At 33.0% G+C, this 20,507-nt stretch overlaps 1 protein-coding gene and 1 long non-coding RNA gene across 2 annotated transcripts in view; one reads left to right on the forward strand and one right to left on the reverse strand.

The window, feature by feature from the left end:
• LOC143235709 (cytochrome P450 4c3-like) overlaps positions 1–235 on the forward strand; it is a 34,687-nt gene extending 34,452 nt beyond the window's left edge. Inside the window, exon 10 of the mRNA XM_076473921.1 lies at positions 189–235. Coding sequence (XP_076330036.1) covers positions 189–235 — 47 coding nt within the window. The remainder of the gene's footprint in view (positions 1–188) is intronic.
• A 169-nt stretch (positions 236–404) lies between these two features.
• On the reverse strand, positions 405–17,277 carry LOC143235857 (uncharacterized). Its single transcript, XR_013019402.1, has 3 exons — positions 17,143–17,277; positions 4,912–5,128; positions 405–517 (listed from the first exon to the last, which is right to left on the reverse strand). It is a non-coding gene; the product is annotated as an uncharacterized LOC143235857 (long non-coding RNA).
• Positions 17,278–20,507: the final 3,230 nt, after the last annotated feature.

Here is a 20,507-nt window from a genome sequence, read left to right on the forward strand (position 1 = left end):
TCTCTGTGTGGGTCTGTTGCCTATGCTATATATGCTGTATACTCAAACTCGATACAGTTTTGTGCGGGAAGTAACATGACTAGCCATGGTCTCAGAAGCCGTTTTGAGGCCAAAGTGACCAATATTGTCATTTATAACAAAATTGATGATAACTTGTTCTCAAATTGAAAAAATCGGATTTTTTTTAGATGAAGACGGCATATTATTTACATTCTTTTATGAAGATTGTGCATAATCGTTCTATCTGTGATCATGTATGTGTTAGAAATCTATGATCATGTATGTTTTAAAATGATTTTAAAACTTCTTGAACTTTCATTTGTACTTGTTTTTCCTATTTCTTTATTCTACACATGTATTAATACTTTCTAACTCTCCATAATTGAAAATAGCTAGTAGTTTCTCCAAACTATGCACCCATATTTCTTTATTTAAATACGTTTGCTTCAGCCATATTTTTTACTCTCTATGAATGTACTCACAAGGACCAGCTATATGGTAACTATGTAAAAACGTGCTGCAAAGAGAACAGAATAAATGAATTATTAATTATGTGTAACAATAATTAAGTCAGAATACATTTCAAATGACGCCTAACCCTACAACAGAAATTAGGACCAGATAATGTTGTTTTGGAAATTTGAAATATCATGCAAAGCACATGCAAAAATCAAAAAACAAGGTAACTAGTTTTTCTGTGATTAAAACAGCTTTAGTAAATTCTTATTTTTTAACACTTATTTTTATTTACTTTAATCAAAATATTTACTTAGGTAGGGAAATAATTTTGAATTTTTTTGTGATAAATAACGATTAATATGGTTGTTTTAATCAAAATAACTAAGGATATGTAAAGTCATTTTCACTTAAGCAAGACCAGTTACTACGCTAGTGTGCAATAAGAAGTGTGTTTACCTAGCTAAATTCTATTTAGTAAACAGTTTTAAGTTTCGAGATGCAATTTCATTTGATTTAGATTGTTGTCTTTTAATTCAAATTTGTTATGCTTTATTCTTGTTTCTGATGATTTTATGTTTTACAGTACTGTACAAAAGTGTTATGACAAGAGAATATTTTGCCATTCTTTCCAGTTTATTGGGTTAATACTTCCATGCCGTTATAGAATGTAAATTTTAACACTAATATAATGCTTCAATGATTCCTGTTGACAACTGAATGAGCCAGGGTGAGAATACTTATCATTCTTTAAAATTCCCATATACTCGAACCAAAGACATGCCATAAAGATTCTACTTGAATGAAAATACTAATAAAACTTAGAGTCTGAAATAACTATCATGGTGTTCCATGCACTATATTAACTATACAGAAAGTAGCTAGCAAGAAGCTAGCATATAGTATCAGCACATGTCAGAAGAAATAATTTTGATAATAGTAATCAAATAAACCTTGATAAAAAAACAGTGTTTAACATTATATATTTTGTTATCATGCAGATTCATAAAGAAAAGCGTAAAGAATTGTCAGTACAGTAGAGAATTCACATGAAAGCTTTACGTAATGGTGGTTCGACTCTCTGATAAATTGGTGCAGACTTGAAATGCTCTCCAAACACTGTCAAGTACACCCTAGACCGTGAGACCAAGACAGACAAATTGGAAAATAGGAAAGGAAGAGGCAGGACGTTCAAAGTCAATGATAGTGGTGTGTTAAGTATCTTCGTTATGCAACTTTGGGTACAAAAGGAAGACTGCCACTGATCTCAAGCATGATATGAACGACAATATGCCAAATGATATAAAAATGTCCAGATCTAGAGCACGAAGACCACGAAGTTGTTAAAAATCTTAACTTCCATCTCCAAACATTTTCAAGAGTTTAAAATTCGCTATAAAGTACAAAACTGAACGTTAATGATTTGAAAAGGATATTATGGACGAATGAGTCGAAGTTTGAAATATTTAGTTCAACCTAAAGGTTGTACGTCCATCGGGAAAAGATACCTACCACAGTACAGAGCACTTACTACGAAACACGAACGAGGCAGTGTGATGATTTTGGGGTGTTTTTTTGCTTGGGCGACAGGGTATATTTGCAAAGTAGATGAAATAATGGATCAGAGCAACTACCATCAGATACTGATCCGTCCTGATGTACTCAGGGGTTTGCGTATAATTACCAAAGGATTCTACTACCAAGAAAATAATAACCCAAAACACTCTTCTAATGTATGCAGAAATTACTTAGCTAAGTTAGTTAGTTAGTTAGTTTTGGAATTTCGCACAAAGCTATTCGAGGGCTATCTGTGCTAGCCGTCCCTAATTTAGCAGTGTAAGACTAGAGGGAAGGCAGCTAGTCATCACCACCCACCGCCAACTCTTGGGCTACTCTTTTACCAACGAATAGTGGGATTGACCGTCACATTATAACGCCCCCACGGCTGGGAGGGCGAGCATGTTTGGCGCGACGCGGGCGCGAACCCACGACCCGCAGATTACGAGTCGCACGCCTTACGCGCTAGGCCATGCCAGACCCACTTAGCTAAGAAAGAAGAAGCTCTAATTCATTCAAATGATGCAATGCCATCCACAGAGCTCCAGTAACAAACTAATGGAGCAGTTCTGGGAATTAATAGATCAAAAACGTAACAAATCAAAAGTTACTTCCAAGGAAACTTTACGGGAGTTTATTAGAAAGATTTGGAGTAAAAATCCAAAGAACACTTTGATTAAATATGTTGCAACAAAGACTGAAGGACTACCTTCAATTTTATTAAAGCAAAAAGTAGACACAGAATATTAACTGTTTGCTGAACTCAAGCAGCCTCGCTGAGTTTCTGTTATATTAAATATGAAGCTGGATAAAATTTTGATGTCATACCAGTGATTCTCCTTCCGTTGTTCTTTAAAGTAGCCTGAAATCTGATTCTTGACTTTGTCCTAACACTTATGCACAGTACTGTATTTCACACTATTATCTCTCTCCTCAATTCAACACAAAACCTATCGAATATGCATTTACCTATTGAATCTTTTGGCCCTATAGTTAATTATCCGTTAGATCTAACCACAAAGTGGTTTAAATATTATTATGCATACTGCTACACTTATATAGAATTCATAAAATGCTCCAGCAAATTAAGAAATAAGTGGTTTCTTGCCGCTGATATGTTCATGATAAATTAAAATCTAACGTTTGTTCGCAGATATTTCAGCATACGGTTTTTGCTCACTTATAACATTTATTACTTATTTGCGAAATAGTAAAATTGATATTTCTACTACATAACATGAAAACCTCATGGAAGTTAAAAGTAAAGATACTCAAAAACGTTGTTTTCATATCATTAGGTTGACATACTACAGGGTGGCCCGTAAGTCCCTACCCATCCATATATCTTATGTATCCAGTGTATCTGTGCGCTGTCCCTCATTCTCGCTGCGTAATATTATGCAACGCTATGTTCTTCAAGTGTAAATGGGCTTACATCGGCCATATTTCTCTGAAAAAAGAAACAAATTTATAATACATGCGTAATTGAATATAACATAATAACATATGGATGGGTAGGGACTTACGGGCCACCTTTAGTATGACAGTTGCGATTGTCATTAAGAAATATTGAAAATGGAGAACTGATCCAAATGATTGTGTTGTAGAAGAAACAAAACTGCAAAGTAGGGACAGTGATGTTTTGAGTTCCATTCTGAATTATATAAAAGTGTGTTAAAACCTAGCTGGTAAGTAAATATTTACACTACATATCAAAAGCTCAAAGTGGAGACATTCTCAATCACGATGCTTCCATATCATTAAGTTGGAATGCTGGTATGAGAGAAACCGTCTTTAATAAGTACGATAAAATCAGGCAATTATTTACGAGTAAGGTTGTCTTTAACATGAAATTATGGTTTTGTGTATATAATCAACTTGCAGGCTTCATACATTACAGACTTAAGATTGTTCTTAATATGAAGATGTGGTGAAACAATGGATGTCGTAGCTTATTGTTCCCTTTATCATTATTTTTCGAAAATTAAATATGAAATACATTACTCCATAATCTCTTCCCAGAGATAACAAATCATATTATTATTAACCTTCAAAGCACACTCTAAAGATAAATACTATGGGAAAATTTGCTTATTTTAACATTTTGTTTGTCCATTTCGAAATGCAAACGATGAAAATATGTAGTTTCAAGAATCAAAGTTCTTACTTTCAGCTGTGTTTCTTCTACAACACAGTTGCTTAGATCAGTTCTCTGTTATCAATATTACATGTCTTGAAGTTACTTGTAATGAAACCGAAACATGAAACAAGAATTATTTTGATGCGTTATGAGACATATATCAACTATGGTTAATGCCCATGGTTGAAAGTTTGAGATATTCCAATAGTAGGAAGATCAACAATAAGAGAATATCCAAAGCTATAGTCACGTATATCTAAAACTACATTTTGATGTCTTAGAGGTTTTAAGATTTTTCCTTTTATTTTTTTACCAGTAAAACGGTAGAGTGAAAATTATATCATTAGAATATTTAACAAGCTCCTTTCCACAAAACATTTTGAAATTATCTTGTCATTTTCCCAGTAATGTTATATGTACTTATTTACATTCATATACAGTTTTTAAATATAAATGTTCCTGTGCATTACTGTCAAATGACTGAAATGGAAACGCTTTGAGTAGTTACACATGCACAGTTTTCAAAGTTATAATTGCTTCTCAATATTGTATTTGATTGAGGGATGATGTCATCAGATTATCACATTTTTTGCATTGTTCTCTTTTACCAAATATGCAAATGTATCTGAAAATAATTAAGTTAAGTAGCTATATAAGAGAGCAAAAGGAAACTCAAATTATATTTTTGATTAAAACAACATTATATTACTTTTACTCTAAATAGTATTCAAATTTGATTATACGAAGCAGGTATATACCATAGTAGTTACGGCCCCACTTGCCAGGCACGCCGCCAGAGGGCACCGCACATGTGTCGACCTCAGGCAATGGGGATGTGGCTAGAGATGATAACGACACCAGTGACGATGATGTTATAAACATCAGACATGATAACGTCATAGTTCCACACATTGTCGCCAGAGGGCAACGATGATGTCACCAGAGACGATGAGGTCATAGTTCCATCAACACACACTGCAATGAAATGTTTAAAATTAAGTAGTGGGAATATTTACATAACTTTTAGCTCTTCGTAAAAGTCCCATTGTTTAATATGTGTAATTTCTCGTCTTTATCTTTTCACTTATAATTTATTTTTAATTTTCTTTTCCAATTCCTTGCTTTTTATCATTTATGCCAGATATGTAAACTGGTCCTCACGGGGCTTTATTATTATTATATGGTGACGTCCACACAGACACTTATTAAACTAACGTATTGCACAGGCAAATTATGCCATCTTGATTATTCATTGCAGGCGACAACAAGTTAAACGATTTTTAAAACATAAATAATTCACAATTAACTAAAATATAATAATAACACTTAAATATAATTTTATCGTCTTTCTAACTGTAGCATATTTAGGAACGAAACCATCATAAATGCTATAGCCAATCAAGAATAATAACAACATTTACATTTATTCCATGAGAAAATATGTGTCTCAATTAACCATTGGTTTTGTATAGTGTAACCCAATCTTTTTCTAAAGAGTATGTTCACTTTTTCCACTTATAACACGTATTTTACAGATCTCAAGGCATATTATAGAAGTTATGCAAAACACCTTTAAGTGTTGTTAAATTTATACCTGTTTCCTAGACAAAACAGCTCGTGGACTTTGGTACCACATGATAAGTTGGTCAAATACGCAGTTTGCGTAAACTACTAGTTTACTTGGTTAACACTGAAATTCTTCTGAAGTCGAGAATTTCACTAGATAACATAAAATATCAAATTATAACGTACATTATAATGTTAATTTTATTAGCACGTATTGAAAATGAAGTGGTTTGATTAAGTTTTGAATGTAATGCAATACCTACGCAAAAAGAAACTGAAAAATGGTAGCAGGGGCCACTGATTTAGAGAAGTGCATATAGAATTCAACTAGCAGGGACCACTGGTTTAGAGAAGTGCACACAGAATTTAACTAGCAGAGATTACTAGTTTAAAGAATTGTATATAGAATTCAACTAGCAGGGACCACTAGTTTAAATAAATGCATACAGAATTCAACTAGCAAGGACCACTAGTTTAGAGAAGTGCATATAGAATTCAACTAGCATGGACCACTGGTTTAGAGTGCATATAATTCAACTAGCAGGGACCACTGGTTTAGAGAAGTGGATATAGAATTCAACTAACGTGGACCACTGGTTCAGAGAAGTGGATATAGAATTCAACTAGCAGGGACCACTAGTTTAGAGAAGTGCATATAGAATTCAACTAGCAGGGACCACTAGTTTAGAGAAGTGCATATAGAATTCAACTAGCATTGACCACTGGTTTAGAGAAGTGCATATAGAATTCAACTAGCATTGACCACTGGTTTAGAGAAGTGCACATAGAATTTAACTAGCAGAGATTACTAGTTTAAAGAATTGTATATAGAATTCAACTAGCAGGGACCACTAGTTTAAATAAATGCATACAGAATTCAACTAGCAGGGACCACTAGTTTAAATAAATGCATACAGAATTCAACTAGCAGGGACCACTAGTTTAGAGAAGTGCATATAGAATTCAACTAGCATGGACCACTGGTTTAGAGAAGTGCATATAGAATTCAACTAGCAGGGACCACTGGTTTAGAGAAGTGGATATAGAATTCAACTAACGTGGACCACTGGTTCAGAGAAGTGGATATATAATTTAACTAGCAGGGACCACTAGTTTAAATAAGTGCATACAGAATTCAACTAGCAGGGACCACTAGTTTAGAGAAGTGCATATAGAATTCAACTAGCATTGACCACTGGTTTAGAGAAGTGCATATAAAATTCAACTTACATTTAATTGTGTACATTTTACAAACTTGTTTCTATATTTTTGTGGAACACCACATAGGTTTCAACAAGTCTTTTGGTTTTTTTAATTTACTTGTGTTTCAATAGGATGATAATGTTTCTGAAACATTTAACTTACTGCTGAAAAGATTTTCATATTTAACGGTTTTTATATATATTAAACAACAAGGTCGTTTTTGTTGTAACATACTAATTGTAGTTTTATTTTTTTTATGTTTAAGCATATGTTTTTACAATTTTTCCCTTGAAAATGACATTAATATAATCCTGTATTAGTCTTGTGGGGCTTTACGGATCCCAAATATTCAGAAACATTGGTGCTAAAAGATGGATGAATGTACAGTAGTTTCAGTATTGGGCTAATTTGCGTTAAATTGTTACACTTAGTTTAGATGATATAAAAAAGAATAGCTCTAATATTAAATTTTCATTTATAAAGGAAAATATTTTGAGTGTTTGTGTTTTCTATTTACAAAATAATAGTTTATTATTATTTATACACTTTAAGTGAGTTTTTAACTAAGAAACTGTTAATTGGCTATCTGTACTCTGCCCACCCTAGATATCGAAACCCGGTTTCTAGTTCGCTAAATCCGAACACATATTGCTGTGCTACTGAGAGCTGATTGGATCTGCTAAGACCCTAAAAGGTGACTATGGAAAATTTTAATAGAAAACCACCACAAGATTAAATATCATATACTTTACTAGTTTATTTTAATTCTGTCTATAGCACTATAATTCTTACTGTCTTTGCCAAAATATTCACGTATTTTTTTGTGTTTCTATGGACTGTATATGTTATCATTACTAAGGGTATTGTTACTTTATACAGACAATGTGTTGTGGGATTTTAACACATCTAGTATTTTACAATTCAATGAGAGAATGTAACTACATATATCAGTTTTTATTACTCATTATTTATATGAAACAGTTATTATAACCAACAAGGTATTTTACATGGTATGTCTTAGGGACTAGAGTATAAGTATCGGATTGTAGGGGGCGTTGCAGGTGGATGTTAGGTTATTAATTGGTATAGGTATAAAGGTGTTCCTTTATATTGGTTTAAATCGGTACCCGTTTATACTCTCGTCCCTAAGACCGTTCGTCAACGGTCACGTTCAAACACTTTTTCTTAACCCGAAGATGACCTAGGAAGGTCGAAACGTTGTTCTCTCCTTATGAGTAAAAGTGTTAATTCCCCTACCAGCCGTTCTGAAATATATGGTGAAAGGTCTCATTCAGCAGAACAGAATATGAAGTCAGTAGTAAGTGTTGTTATTTTAAATATTAGTGAATATAAAAACTGAGTCATTCGTTTATTATATTTAGTTGTACAGAAATGAAATCACACACAGAGGGTTGACAGAGAGAACATTATATGCTTATAAAGTGAAACTGTATTTCTAAATATATAGAGAACTAAATAAGCGTCTTTGTCACGATACTAAAAACTAGTTAAAATATTTTGTTTGTTATAATAACAGTTTAATACAAATCATGGGCAATAAATCTGATATATGTTATAACAGTTCTGTCATTGACTTATGAAAGCGAAACACAGATATAGTAAAATCCTGTGAAACACTGTCTACCAAAAGTAAAATTACCCTTGGTAACGATAGCATCTTCATCTTATAGAAAAACTATAAAAAAGAACATAAGTGAAATATTTTGTTAAGTACGGTAAAAGTCAAAGTGATATGGATAAAATGAAGATAAATAAGTGTTTTTCAGTATTTTAACGGTGAAAAGTATGCTTAAATATAGAAACTAAAACTATATAACTAGTATGTAAAAAAAACAACCAAAAAACAGCTGTTTTGTTCAATATCAATAAAAACGCTTTAGGTATGACAAAACTTTTCAGAAGTAAGTTAAATGTATTAGTAACACTACTGTCCTATATAAACTAACTAAATTTAATTAGAATGTATATCTTTTACAACAAGTTAAATTTTTTTTAAAGAAGAGATACAGCATTTCAAGGACTGGTGCGATTATTGTGAAGTACATTACTTTTCAAGTAAAGAAAGTTTTAGCATTTAAAAATTTAATAATGCATTTAATTCGGTTCTGGAATTGATAGTAGGTACTTATTCATATAATACCAATCCACGAGAACTTACAGATTGTTTATATGGGGTTAGAAAAAAAAAGAATAAATATAAAAAGAATGGAATAGTTTATGCAAAATAGTTGCATAATATGAGGATTGTATGGGGGAAGTAACAATCAAAGGCATATAGTAATGTGTCTAGGTAGTTGTTAACTATAGGATGGTTTCTTCTCTTAATGTCTTCTTTCATATTTCTCCAAGCCCGTTCCCCTGGCTGTGGTTTCGCTAGATAATAGATAGGGACAGTGGGAATCTCGTTAATCCATTCATGCGCGTCACTAATTAGATGACGAGGCATTTGGCTACCTTAAGAGAGTCATAGAAGAATATTGTTTTTATTCTTCTGCTCGTGGACTTTGAAAGGGGGTTTCTGGTTTTCTTTTAACCTGATCTTCAAGTTACATTCTCAAATGTTGATTTAAATACTAAAGCATTATATACCATTAAAATTATGTATTTGAGAATTATTACATCCTTGACGAATATGTGATCAAACAAAACAACTCTTATTTACTGTAAAATCCGTGAATTATCAGGTCATCCCTTAGGTAATGTCTGATTTCAGGTACAGAAAAAGATAAAGGATTTCAAACGCTTTTAATATTATTTAATCGATAATGTATGTTACATTGTTAAAAGAATGTAGAGAGAGCAGTTTTTGACAACTTCATGTGTTCCAAGTTCTTTTCCATCAAGATAGTTCTGCAAACCTCGAAACAGATGATAATCAGATGGGGCAAGGTCTGGTGAACAAGGAGAATGTGAAAGTTTTCCCAGTCTAGCTTTTCAAACTTTGCAGATGTGATCCTTGCTGTATGGGGACGTGCACTATCTTAATGTAACACAACACCTTCTGTGCTAGTTCTTCAACTGTTACAGCACAATCTTCATAATTTACAGTCAGCAGCAAGTCATCATTAAACTCAACAGGACGACCTGAATGTGGCGCATCACTTGAGCTGTAGTCATCTGATCTGAACTTTTGATACAGCCTTCGACATTTTCTCTAATTTAGAGACTCCACACCATAAAAACCTTAAATGTTTCGTGGAGTTTCTGCTGTACTATTGCCTTCTTAAATTCATAAAGTATTATATGCCTAATATGCTCCTCAGAAACATTCATCTTCATAAGGGCTTATCTGATTAATAATCTGAAAAAGTGGAGTTGGGTTAATTTATTTTATTTGTTTGAACATTTTTATACAGGTTCTACTACATATTTTAGTCATTAAAGCTTTCTACCAAGACAGATATAATGATGTACATTCTATATATAAGTTTTCTAAAATTAGACACTATTAATTTCGTTTTGAGTTTACTTAGTGATTAAATTTACCTTATTATATCAGGTCTTTCCATAAGTAATGTCCGAAAGTTTAATACAGAATGTGCATCATCATTTTTATCTTTGTAGAAGGCTTTAATGACTAAAATATGTAGTAGGACGTGTATAAGAAATATTCAGATAAATAAAAGAAACTAACCCAACCCCACTTTTTCTATTTCCACAAATTGAAAAAGAAAAATACTTCTGGACAATTTCTATTGCAATGACAGCCTTGCAAAGCGCCCTTAGAAACACGTTCTCTGATTCCATTTTATGGAACTATGATGCCATCATTTCTGATGACATTATCGACACCCATTAGTGACACTTTGTGGAGCTTTGACATAATCATCTCTGAAGTCTCTGACATCATCATCATCATTAACGTTATTTTCTGGGGTCAACATAGATGCGACACTCTCTGACATCGTACTTGGCAAGTGAGGCTCTATCCATAATGCGCATAGTTACTATTAACAATGAAATCTAGCACGCTATTCAGATACACACTCTGGCTTTCTTCTGCTGAAAACACTATGTATTTTTAATTGAAAGTACGTTATAAAAGCAGTAATTAACCTCACTATTAAATTAATAGTAACATTGTAAATGGTAAGTATGACTGACTTGATGCTGTCTCTTATATATTCCTTTCGTCACGCAAATATGTTTAATGGTCATATTTTGTATTGTTCATTGATTGGTTGGCGTTTACTTGACTCTGAGTAACTAAACTATCTATGCCAAACAATCAGTAAAAAAACGTAAACGTAAGATCGTCAAAAATCTAAAAATGAACAAGCTAAAAACCAAATATAGTTAGAAAAAGCAGGTAAAAGTTAAATAGAATTGAAATGGCCAAGTTTTTGTGGAAACGAACAGGAAAGCATCGTGTGTAAATGAACTTGGAATTACTGGTCCATTAAAAATTCTGGATAAAAGTGGGCAAATGGCCACGCAACCAATATGAGTGGAGGTATCGTTAAATGACGTACCTCCACATAGTGTCGTAAGCCTTCTGAAGGTCAAATAATGTGGAAATAAGATGTTTTCACTTGAGGAACTCTTCCATGACAGATGTTTAAAGTCAAATAAGTTGGTAAATAGTAAAGTGCTGTTGCTGGAATTTACAGCAAAGTGGATAAGAGAAGGTTGTTTGATTTTTCAAATCAAACAAGATGAAAATTAACCATCTCCTCTAAGACCTTACACAAACAACTCATCAAAGCAATTGGACGATAGTTAGACGGAATCTTGAGAACCTTCCCAGTATTAGAGAAAGTGAAGAAGTAGCCTCTTGCCAAACATCACGAAAAACATTTTACTGCCACATTCAACTATAAAACCAATCAGAATAATGGCAAGTGCGATGGAACTGTATCTCATAGTGAACATGATCAGGTGTTACTAAAGTATTGCCAGACCAAAGAAGAGCACATGTGAGTTCCACTAGTGCAAATGAGTGACTATAGTTGTAGAAATGTTCTTCACAGTTTTGAAACATCGTTCCTCTTTCTCCTCTACCCACTTAGAGCAAGAACAAAATTACTCTAGATGGGAAATACACAATTAACACAGTGAGGTTTCATTCCGCACTCATAGAAGTCATGGTCTCTACTACCAAAATGAGAACACGTCAAAGAACCACGACATGATACCTTTAAAAGACTGCTCAGCTGATGTTTGAAAGAACGCAGATTGTTGGGAATATTTGGCCATACCTTACAGTTCAAGTAGCCTTTCTTGATAGTGGCAATGTAAACATCAAAATTAAAACAATGGTATCTAGCATAATTTCATCCTTTCGTGCGAAGATACATCACACAGCACAAATGCCTTGGCTGGAGAAACCAGCGAGGATCTCCAACTCGGGGATGTAATTCAAATTCCTCTCAACCATCACTCTTTGGGAGAATTTCCAAGTAGCATGGAAAGTAACCTCAAAAGGTACATTCCCAACAGCCTTAGAATTTAGGAGAGTTCACTGTTTTTTGGGTTAGACGTTTCTACCAAGCTATCCCCAAAACATTGCTTCTTGATGGACTTGGGACAGACAGGAAGACCCACTAATCTCTTCTGTTTGAAAAAAGAGAGATATTTGCCCTAAGGATTTGTCAGATAAGGAATAAAGGATTATAAATCGAGGTAACGAATCTGATAGTGGTGTTAACTGTAGTCATCTCTGGTGATCAATTAACTACAAGCTGCTGTTTTACTATTTTATTTTTCAAGAATTGGGGTATCCAGAATAAATAAAGAAAAATTCAGTGTTCACTGACCACACGCACCATGAGGTGCTATGAGTGGACACACTGCAATGACAAATAAAGACACTGTATTATTGCTCAAAGATTTTGAGCATTATACCAAAACACCACTGTTAGAAATAATGTCCACCACACCTATTAACAATGGCTAACACTGGTACTTGTTTGACCATAGCCCAATAGGATCAGGTGATTGATCCTAGGGTGGCCATCCAAAGGCCATCACTTTACAGGAATTCAAGGCCAAAGTGATGTGTTGGACTCCTCAAGAAACAAAATCCTCTCATCCTCTTCACGGGTCGCCACGAACGGCAAATACGTGGATGGACCTTCAGATTCCAGAGAAGCTGTACTGAAAAGACAGACCCTTGCAGGAGGTCCTCTCACTATATATAGGTTGTTGCTGTTGTTGGTTTGAATTAAGAACAAAGCTACACAATGGACTATCTTTGCTCTGCCTACCACGGGTATCGAAACCCGGTTTCTAGCAGTGTGAGTCTGCAGACATACCACTGTGCCACTGGGTAGCCACTAGATATAGGTATCCACAATGTCTGTATTTTCATGCTAACTATATCATGCATGGATACACGCAAAATATACTAACATACACATAATGTGGTTATATAAAAGCATTAACATTAGTATAAGTGCAAGAAGACAATTTTGCTGATAAAGAACATTTTCCCTCTAAAAATAACAAAAGAAAATTATATTAAGATGTTCATCGTATTTAAACAATGTCAAACAAGTAGTCTTACAGCCATAACCATGATTACTATGCATTATTGTCCAACACTGCAACTTCTATTCTAACAAACTTATTCAATAAACAATGAGATCAGTCTAGAGCATATATCTGACAAATTTCCCACAACTCAAAGTGTAGGAGCAAGGGAGGTAAGACATTCCGATTTCCTTTGTTAAAATGGTAATTCAAGTACGTTAGTAGTTCTGCCATGCTGTCATCTAGAGTGGATTATATATAACTATTATTCACGTGTACACAAGCACAAACAATCTGGCGGACGAATGTGAATGATCTAAGCGAGGCTTTAATGTCTGATATATTAAAATCTTTGATCATAAGTAAGCACCTAAATTTGTACAGAATCGATTTATCTTGGTAGGAGCAGTTGACGAAAAAGAAAAAAATGGAAGCTCCTACTGCACCGATATTTTCTTTGAGAGCTGTTAATGTAAAAGTTTGGAAACGGCTTGACTAGGTAGGATAAAACCTATATTAAAGTGTACGACGTTATGACAAGATTGTGTCATCCTTTGGTCGAGTTTAAAATCAAATTTAAGCTGTTAACGTAAGTTAGGCTTGAAATTTTATTTTGTTCATGTTATATAAAACTGGTTGAGAAACGCTGCCTCAAATAATGTGCAACTTAAGCAAGGTTCATGGTCTTCACGATCCTGTCTGGAAGCAATACATGAAGTTAAGAATTACAACAGCATTTTAAATTGCTATTGTTATAAAGACCATTTTATCCCATCTTGGATGATAGAGGGAACTTTGTATTGATTTCTGGAGATAAAATAGCTTAAATAATAAGTGTATTTTTTTAGTATATATAAAATGTGGACATTCAATATTTGCTTTAACTAAAACTACCATTTATAGTATAAAAAACATGTCATTTAATATCTTTTTTGCTTTTATGTGGCAATCGTTTTATTTGTTCAAAATCACATTGCCAAAAAGTCAGAAATTCGCCACATATCGTAAACATACGTGTTGTGGTTTTTAATATGTTGTCTGTAGAGCTATGACATACCACTGTAGTAGTAATATTTTCGAACTGATTATAATTTTCTACGTAGTTATTACTTCCCGCTTAGTTATAAGTTAAATAATTAAATAAGAAGTGATAAACATAGAGGAAGTAACAGCAAATTAATAAGGACTTTGTTTGACTTTTTATTTTTAGAGCAAAGCCACAGTAGGAGCTTGAATTGTGTATTACTGTTATAGTGTTATAAATCTTTAAACTCACTACTGTCCTACCTAGAGACTAAGAAGAAATAACCAAATAAGAAACGACAATGAATTAGCCAGTATAATCAAGTAGAATGTGGTAATAAAGTGTATATATATACATACACCCACACTATAGCAGTCTCAACATTCGACACTATATTTAGCAAAAATACTTACTTAGAACAATTAGAAAGATTCAGAAGGTTCAACTAACCATTTTCATTCGTACTCTTTGTCCTATCTTAAGTCTCCACATAGGAACTGGGATGTATCTTGAGTGTCACACTTTTCATTAATAAAATCAATTCTATCACTAAACAATTTCTTCTTACTATTGAAGCAGCCTCTATGGCAATGACTTCCACATTTTTTTGTTGGTTATTGAACATGAAGTTTATTGAGTGGCAGCTTCAAACAGCTTCACACACTTGCTTGTTAGTGTGGATCAAAACAAAATTTCACTTTCACCCACAGGATTTACACTCCGATTCTGAACTCTATCTAGGTATTGTGCTTTTCGTACTTTTGACACTAAGTTCTTGGAACTTCTGTTTAACAAGAGACTGACTTTTATTCTTCACATTGAGCAGATTCATGTCAAGTGTATAAAAGAAATAAACATCCTTTGCATCCTCTCTTCCACCTCTTGAAGAGCAGATTGATATTCTGTGTGCAAGACCTATCATGACTTCATATGATGCAAGCTAAACTATGGAACTTTCTGCACTTCACCAGTCCATAATCTGTACACTGAATCCTGTGACACTTCTCTTCACCTGAGATCTTTGCAACATTTTCTGCATATGCTACTAAGCTTTCATCCTTACCATAGCATCCCACTTTGGGTTGTGTGCACCTTCCTTGGTAGGCTGCGCTCTTTAAGATAGATGATCTGCCAGTCATTTTCTCCTTCATATTCAATATCAGCTGGCTGAAATGGCTTTGTAAATAAATGCTATTGCTGGGTTTGATGATAGCATATCATGCTCTGATTCATTACCATCTTCACTTGAGAGCTTTCCTTGAGTTACGTGAGGAAGATAGACACTCTCGATTGGAAGTATCGTCTTCTCTTTGCCAAACATTTTTTGAACTATTTTTCTGTTCCAGTTTATTGGATGGTTCAAAATCAAGTGACTCTTTGGGGTTTGCCATGATATGTTGTGGCCCAGTGGTTTCTCACAGGATCCTCTCTACAATTTTATGTTCACTGTTGAGTTGTTTTCTTGCCTTGGATTGGTGGACTTAGCATATAGTTCGATGTGACTTTGCTATAAGAAAATACACACGTACGCGCCTTGGATCGTTTTCAAACAGCATATTAACTGATTTACTTAGCTTGCTATTGGTCCTAGAATAATTTAATGTGACTTCATCCTGTTCTCTTGAAGATTTAGTTGTTGGTTTGAATTAATCACAAAGCTACACAATGGGCTATCTGTGCTCTGCCCACCACAGGTATCGAAACCTGGTTTTTAGCGTTGTAAGTCCGCAAACATACCGCTGAGCCACTGGGGGGCTGAAGATTTAGAAAATGACTAGCTCAGTTTTTTCTATCATTAATATCTGTCCATATTTTATGGATAACTAGTCATGTTGGTATTCGCAGGAATAATTTTACTGACACTGTAATTAAATCAGTTTGTTCTAGTATTATCACAACCATGCGTGTCCTATATGCCAATTATATTTGCATAATAGGGTCACGGCTTTGCACCACTTGACAATCGATTTGGAATAAAAAACTTTATAATAAACATTTACAAATCAAACATATGGTTGTAATTTAGCCATCTACTTTCTGTGAGGATTAGAGGATAAGTAGAAGTCTTAGATAGGCTATGTATTGACCACATGCTTTTATTTATATTATGTGTGACTGATCTGCCAATGTGGCCTTTGTAGCACTCTGGCCACAGTTTTCCATATTTTGGTGTCGTGGCTGTCATTATAAACATGAGTGACGGCACCATTTTAGACGTGTTACCACTGATGTTAGACAATGCCATTGGTGATAGTGACACTGTCACACTTAATTATGTTTTTATTTTTTTGGGGCCACTGATCTTTTAATTCTGTTTAGTTTTACCTGTTTTTATATTTTTCCAATTATTTTTTTCTTTTTATATTTTATGGTGTTTAATTTATATTTGCATTTTTATCTTGACCAGTTAATCGGACGTTTTGCTAGGGTGAATTAAAATACATTTGAGTCTCCATCTACTGTTACCTTTCGGTATATCAGTTCCATCATATCTGACCTTACTACATCGAAAGGCCTCAACCATTATTCGTACATAGTTGCTCAATCTATTATAATACTGGAGGTTTATTCTAATGTAGTACTAAGTAGGCGAACAACAATTTATAAGTAATATATTTTGAGAAAACATACTTTATATTTCTTCCAAAATAAATCATTTTATTATGCTTGTTATTTACCAATTAATTATTATTCGAATACTCACAGATCAGAAGAGGATTTTTCTGTCTTTTTATCTTAAAATGCAATCAGGGAAGGATCTTTTCTTCTCTTCTATTTATAAAACTTCGAGTCTTTTTTTCTCGGCAATCACATAAGGATAGCGACTAATTTCACTGGTAAGTGAAAGGCAAGTGAGAAGTTCTTTATAACTCAGTAAGAAATTTTGTTTGACCAATCAGTACTTAGTTCGTGTTCATGGAACTGGTTTTTCAACAATAAATATGTTCTGTGTTGTGATGCCGACGTAATTTCCACATTCTAAAGTAGTGGGATTTGGATGTCAGATTATTATGCAATTTTATAGAATGTGAGTCACACTAAACAAAAATAAGGAATATTTCGGGCTATTTCATTGTCACAATGAAAGATTATTATGAAGCCAAAATTATGTAATCGTATTATCAAATACTAATAAACTCAGAACAATAGAACTAATATAGTATACGAATATTTGTTTTAAGCGCAAAGCTATACAGAGAGCTTTTAATCTTGTAAGCCCACAAATTTACGTTGATATACAGAAGAGTAGTATATGAATAGTATAACTATTATTGTGTTGAACACAAATTAATATCCAAATTATTTAGCATAGACTATCTGTTAATAAAGCAAGTTATCTGTATCTTATATCACTGAACGTTTGGACAGGTGATCAACTGAAAGTGAGAAGATGAATTGCTATAATCAGCAAAAGTTCGTAGAGCTTATTGTTTCATTGTTTTTAAATCACATATTTTATTCCATGATAAGATTTTATGAGATGAATTTAATATTGTGTGTATAAAGTATTGTGTATAATAAATAAAATGAATAATATTGAATCAAGACAAAAGTGTTAAAAAGTTTCAAGTAGTGCTATGTTTTTGTCAAGGAAATATTCGTTTCATATTATATAGGCAGACACGTAATGGAGATACATACAACGAAAAATATTTTTCACACAAAATTTCGTATAGGTGGTACTGCAAACTTTATTTTGTTTTTTGTTTACTGGTGTCGATCTGAGACATACATCTCTGTCTTAAAAGAGTTTTTTGTTAACTGGTGTCGATCTGAGACATACATCTCTGTCTTAAAAGAGTTTTTTGTTAACTGGTGTCGATCTGAGACATACATCTCTGTCTTAAAAGAGTTTTTTGTTAACTGGTGTCGATCTGAGACATACATCTCTGTCTTAAAAGAGTTTTTTGTTAACTGGTGTCGATCTGAGACATACATCTCTGTCTTAAAAGAGTTTTTTGTTAACTGGTGTCGATCTGAGACATACATCTCTGTCTTAACAGACAAAAGATATAAAGTGGAAAACTTCCATGGAAACTAAATATGAGCTTAATTTAAAATATATATATATTAATACAAAGAAACTTCTGAAATATGAAGCAACTGTTTTAGCCTCCTAAATTTTCGAACTTCGAAATTCATTCCTCAAAATCCTTGATTTAAATGGACCATTGGATTGTATTTTAAAAATTATGTTACACATACTTTGTTACTTTAAGTAATTTCGGTTGCATATTTTTCAACTGAAAATTACATGGAATATGAGCTTAGTCTTAAAATAATCATATCTGAGACAAAAATGATCCATATTTTAGGATATTACTTTAACGAATTTTCGGCATATCCCTATCTACCAGTAGCTTTTTGTTTTGCTTGTTAACAAGGGTAATCTCTAAATACGTTATTCGTTTTTGTTAATGTTTCTGTTTCATACATATAAACTTATAATCGGGATACAGTCAATTTGAATTTATATAGAAATGTCATAATTTTAACATTTGAAACACCTTAAATAAAGGACCAAGATAAACGACCCTAAATGATATGCTACAGATAAAGTGTTTACATTTTCAGATTTGGTCTATAACCGATGGACACAAAAAGCGTTTCAACCAGAGTTTATGTTTTTGAGTTGAGCTAAAAGTTTTATTGGAAATTCATCAACAGTGCAGAAAGAGAGTTTTATTGGAACGCTATTATGTGCAGCATTCATTCTGAATAGTATAAAAAAGAAAGACTGCATACGTGATTCATGATACGCTTGAAGGAGATTGAGAGTGACATACAATTGTAATCTTATGAAGTATTCCAACCAGAAAATTCACAGAGATACCAAGAGTAAAAAAAAAGTAATCGTTCTGTTACTTAGCTGACACGGGATATAATTTATAATATGAAAGTAGAAGACAATTATCTTGTAGAATGCTATAAAGTGAGCTTAAAATCTCTGCATAATTATTCACTTCACATTCTTTGAAGTTACTTCGCCATTAACTTTCTTGTTTCGTTGAACGTCTTAGACTCGAAACAGATGTGAACATTTCTAAAAAAAATCAAGCATTTTATGACATCTTCTTATGTTCGTAAAATATTTGAAAATATAAATAAGTATTATACTCTTGTTCCACATTATCCTCTTACCGTTATTGTATTTCATCTTCGTTCAAAAATAAATATTTCTATAAAGATATTATTTGTATATTTTTATCTGTAAAAATTATCCCCACAGCAACAGACAACTAGGATAATATATATCAGAATAACCACTATATCCCAGTATTCTATCGGTGACGCAACATTAAGAGCTTAAAATCTTGTGCGGTAGCAAATATGGAAAGACATATATAAAACTTAGCATTATTACAATACTAAATATCAGAATTGTAAACATAAAATGAAAATAGGTTTTCATTTTTATACTACTTTTGTATATGTTCTCTATCTTCATAGTAAATGGATGACATCATAATTTGATATTCTTTTTCTAGTCGTGCACCAGGAAGAGAGTTTAATATTACAAAATAAATTCTTGACATCCAGGAAAGGGAACGTTTTGAACTATATCTGCTTCTTAAAGTCTAACTTCAAATTCGCTCGTACAACACAGATTAAAAACGTGCACTAAAATTATTTAAAAACAATGTACAAATTGCTGTAATATTGTACTTAGAATAATATACAACGTATCAGTTTGGTTTTAAATTTGACGTCATTAAAAAAATACCTTTTAATGCTAAACTGAATAGGATATTTCGAATATTTTGTTTCTGTTTCCAAAATAAATCCGACATCTCTGAAAATGTATTTTAGCTGATATCACAGTTGAATATTATCAACACTTTAATATTTGTTACTAGTTTTTTCCTGTTTTGTTATAACAGCTCTAGGCCAAGAAGACGAATTAATAAAACATCCGTCAGTATATTTAGTACTATAAATAAAATTAAAATCAAGGTAACCGTTTTGATGTTTTGTCCGTATTTAAAATTTAGTGAACACAGTATCCAAAAGAATAGTTTTCGCTACATCTGGGTTTTTTTTGGGTTTTTTTAATTTCTCGCAAAACTA

The sequence above is a fragment of the Tachypleus tridentatus genome, chromosome 12 (assembly GCF_004210375.1).
Source record: "Tachypleus tridentatus isolate NWPU-2018 chromosome 12, ASM421037v1, whole genome shotgun sequence".
NCBI lineage: Eukaryota > Metazoa > Arthropoda > Merostomata > Xiphosura > Limulidae > Tachypleus > Tachypleus tridentatus.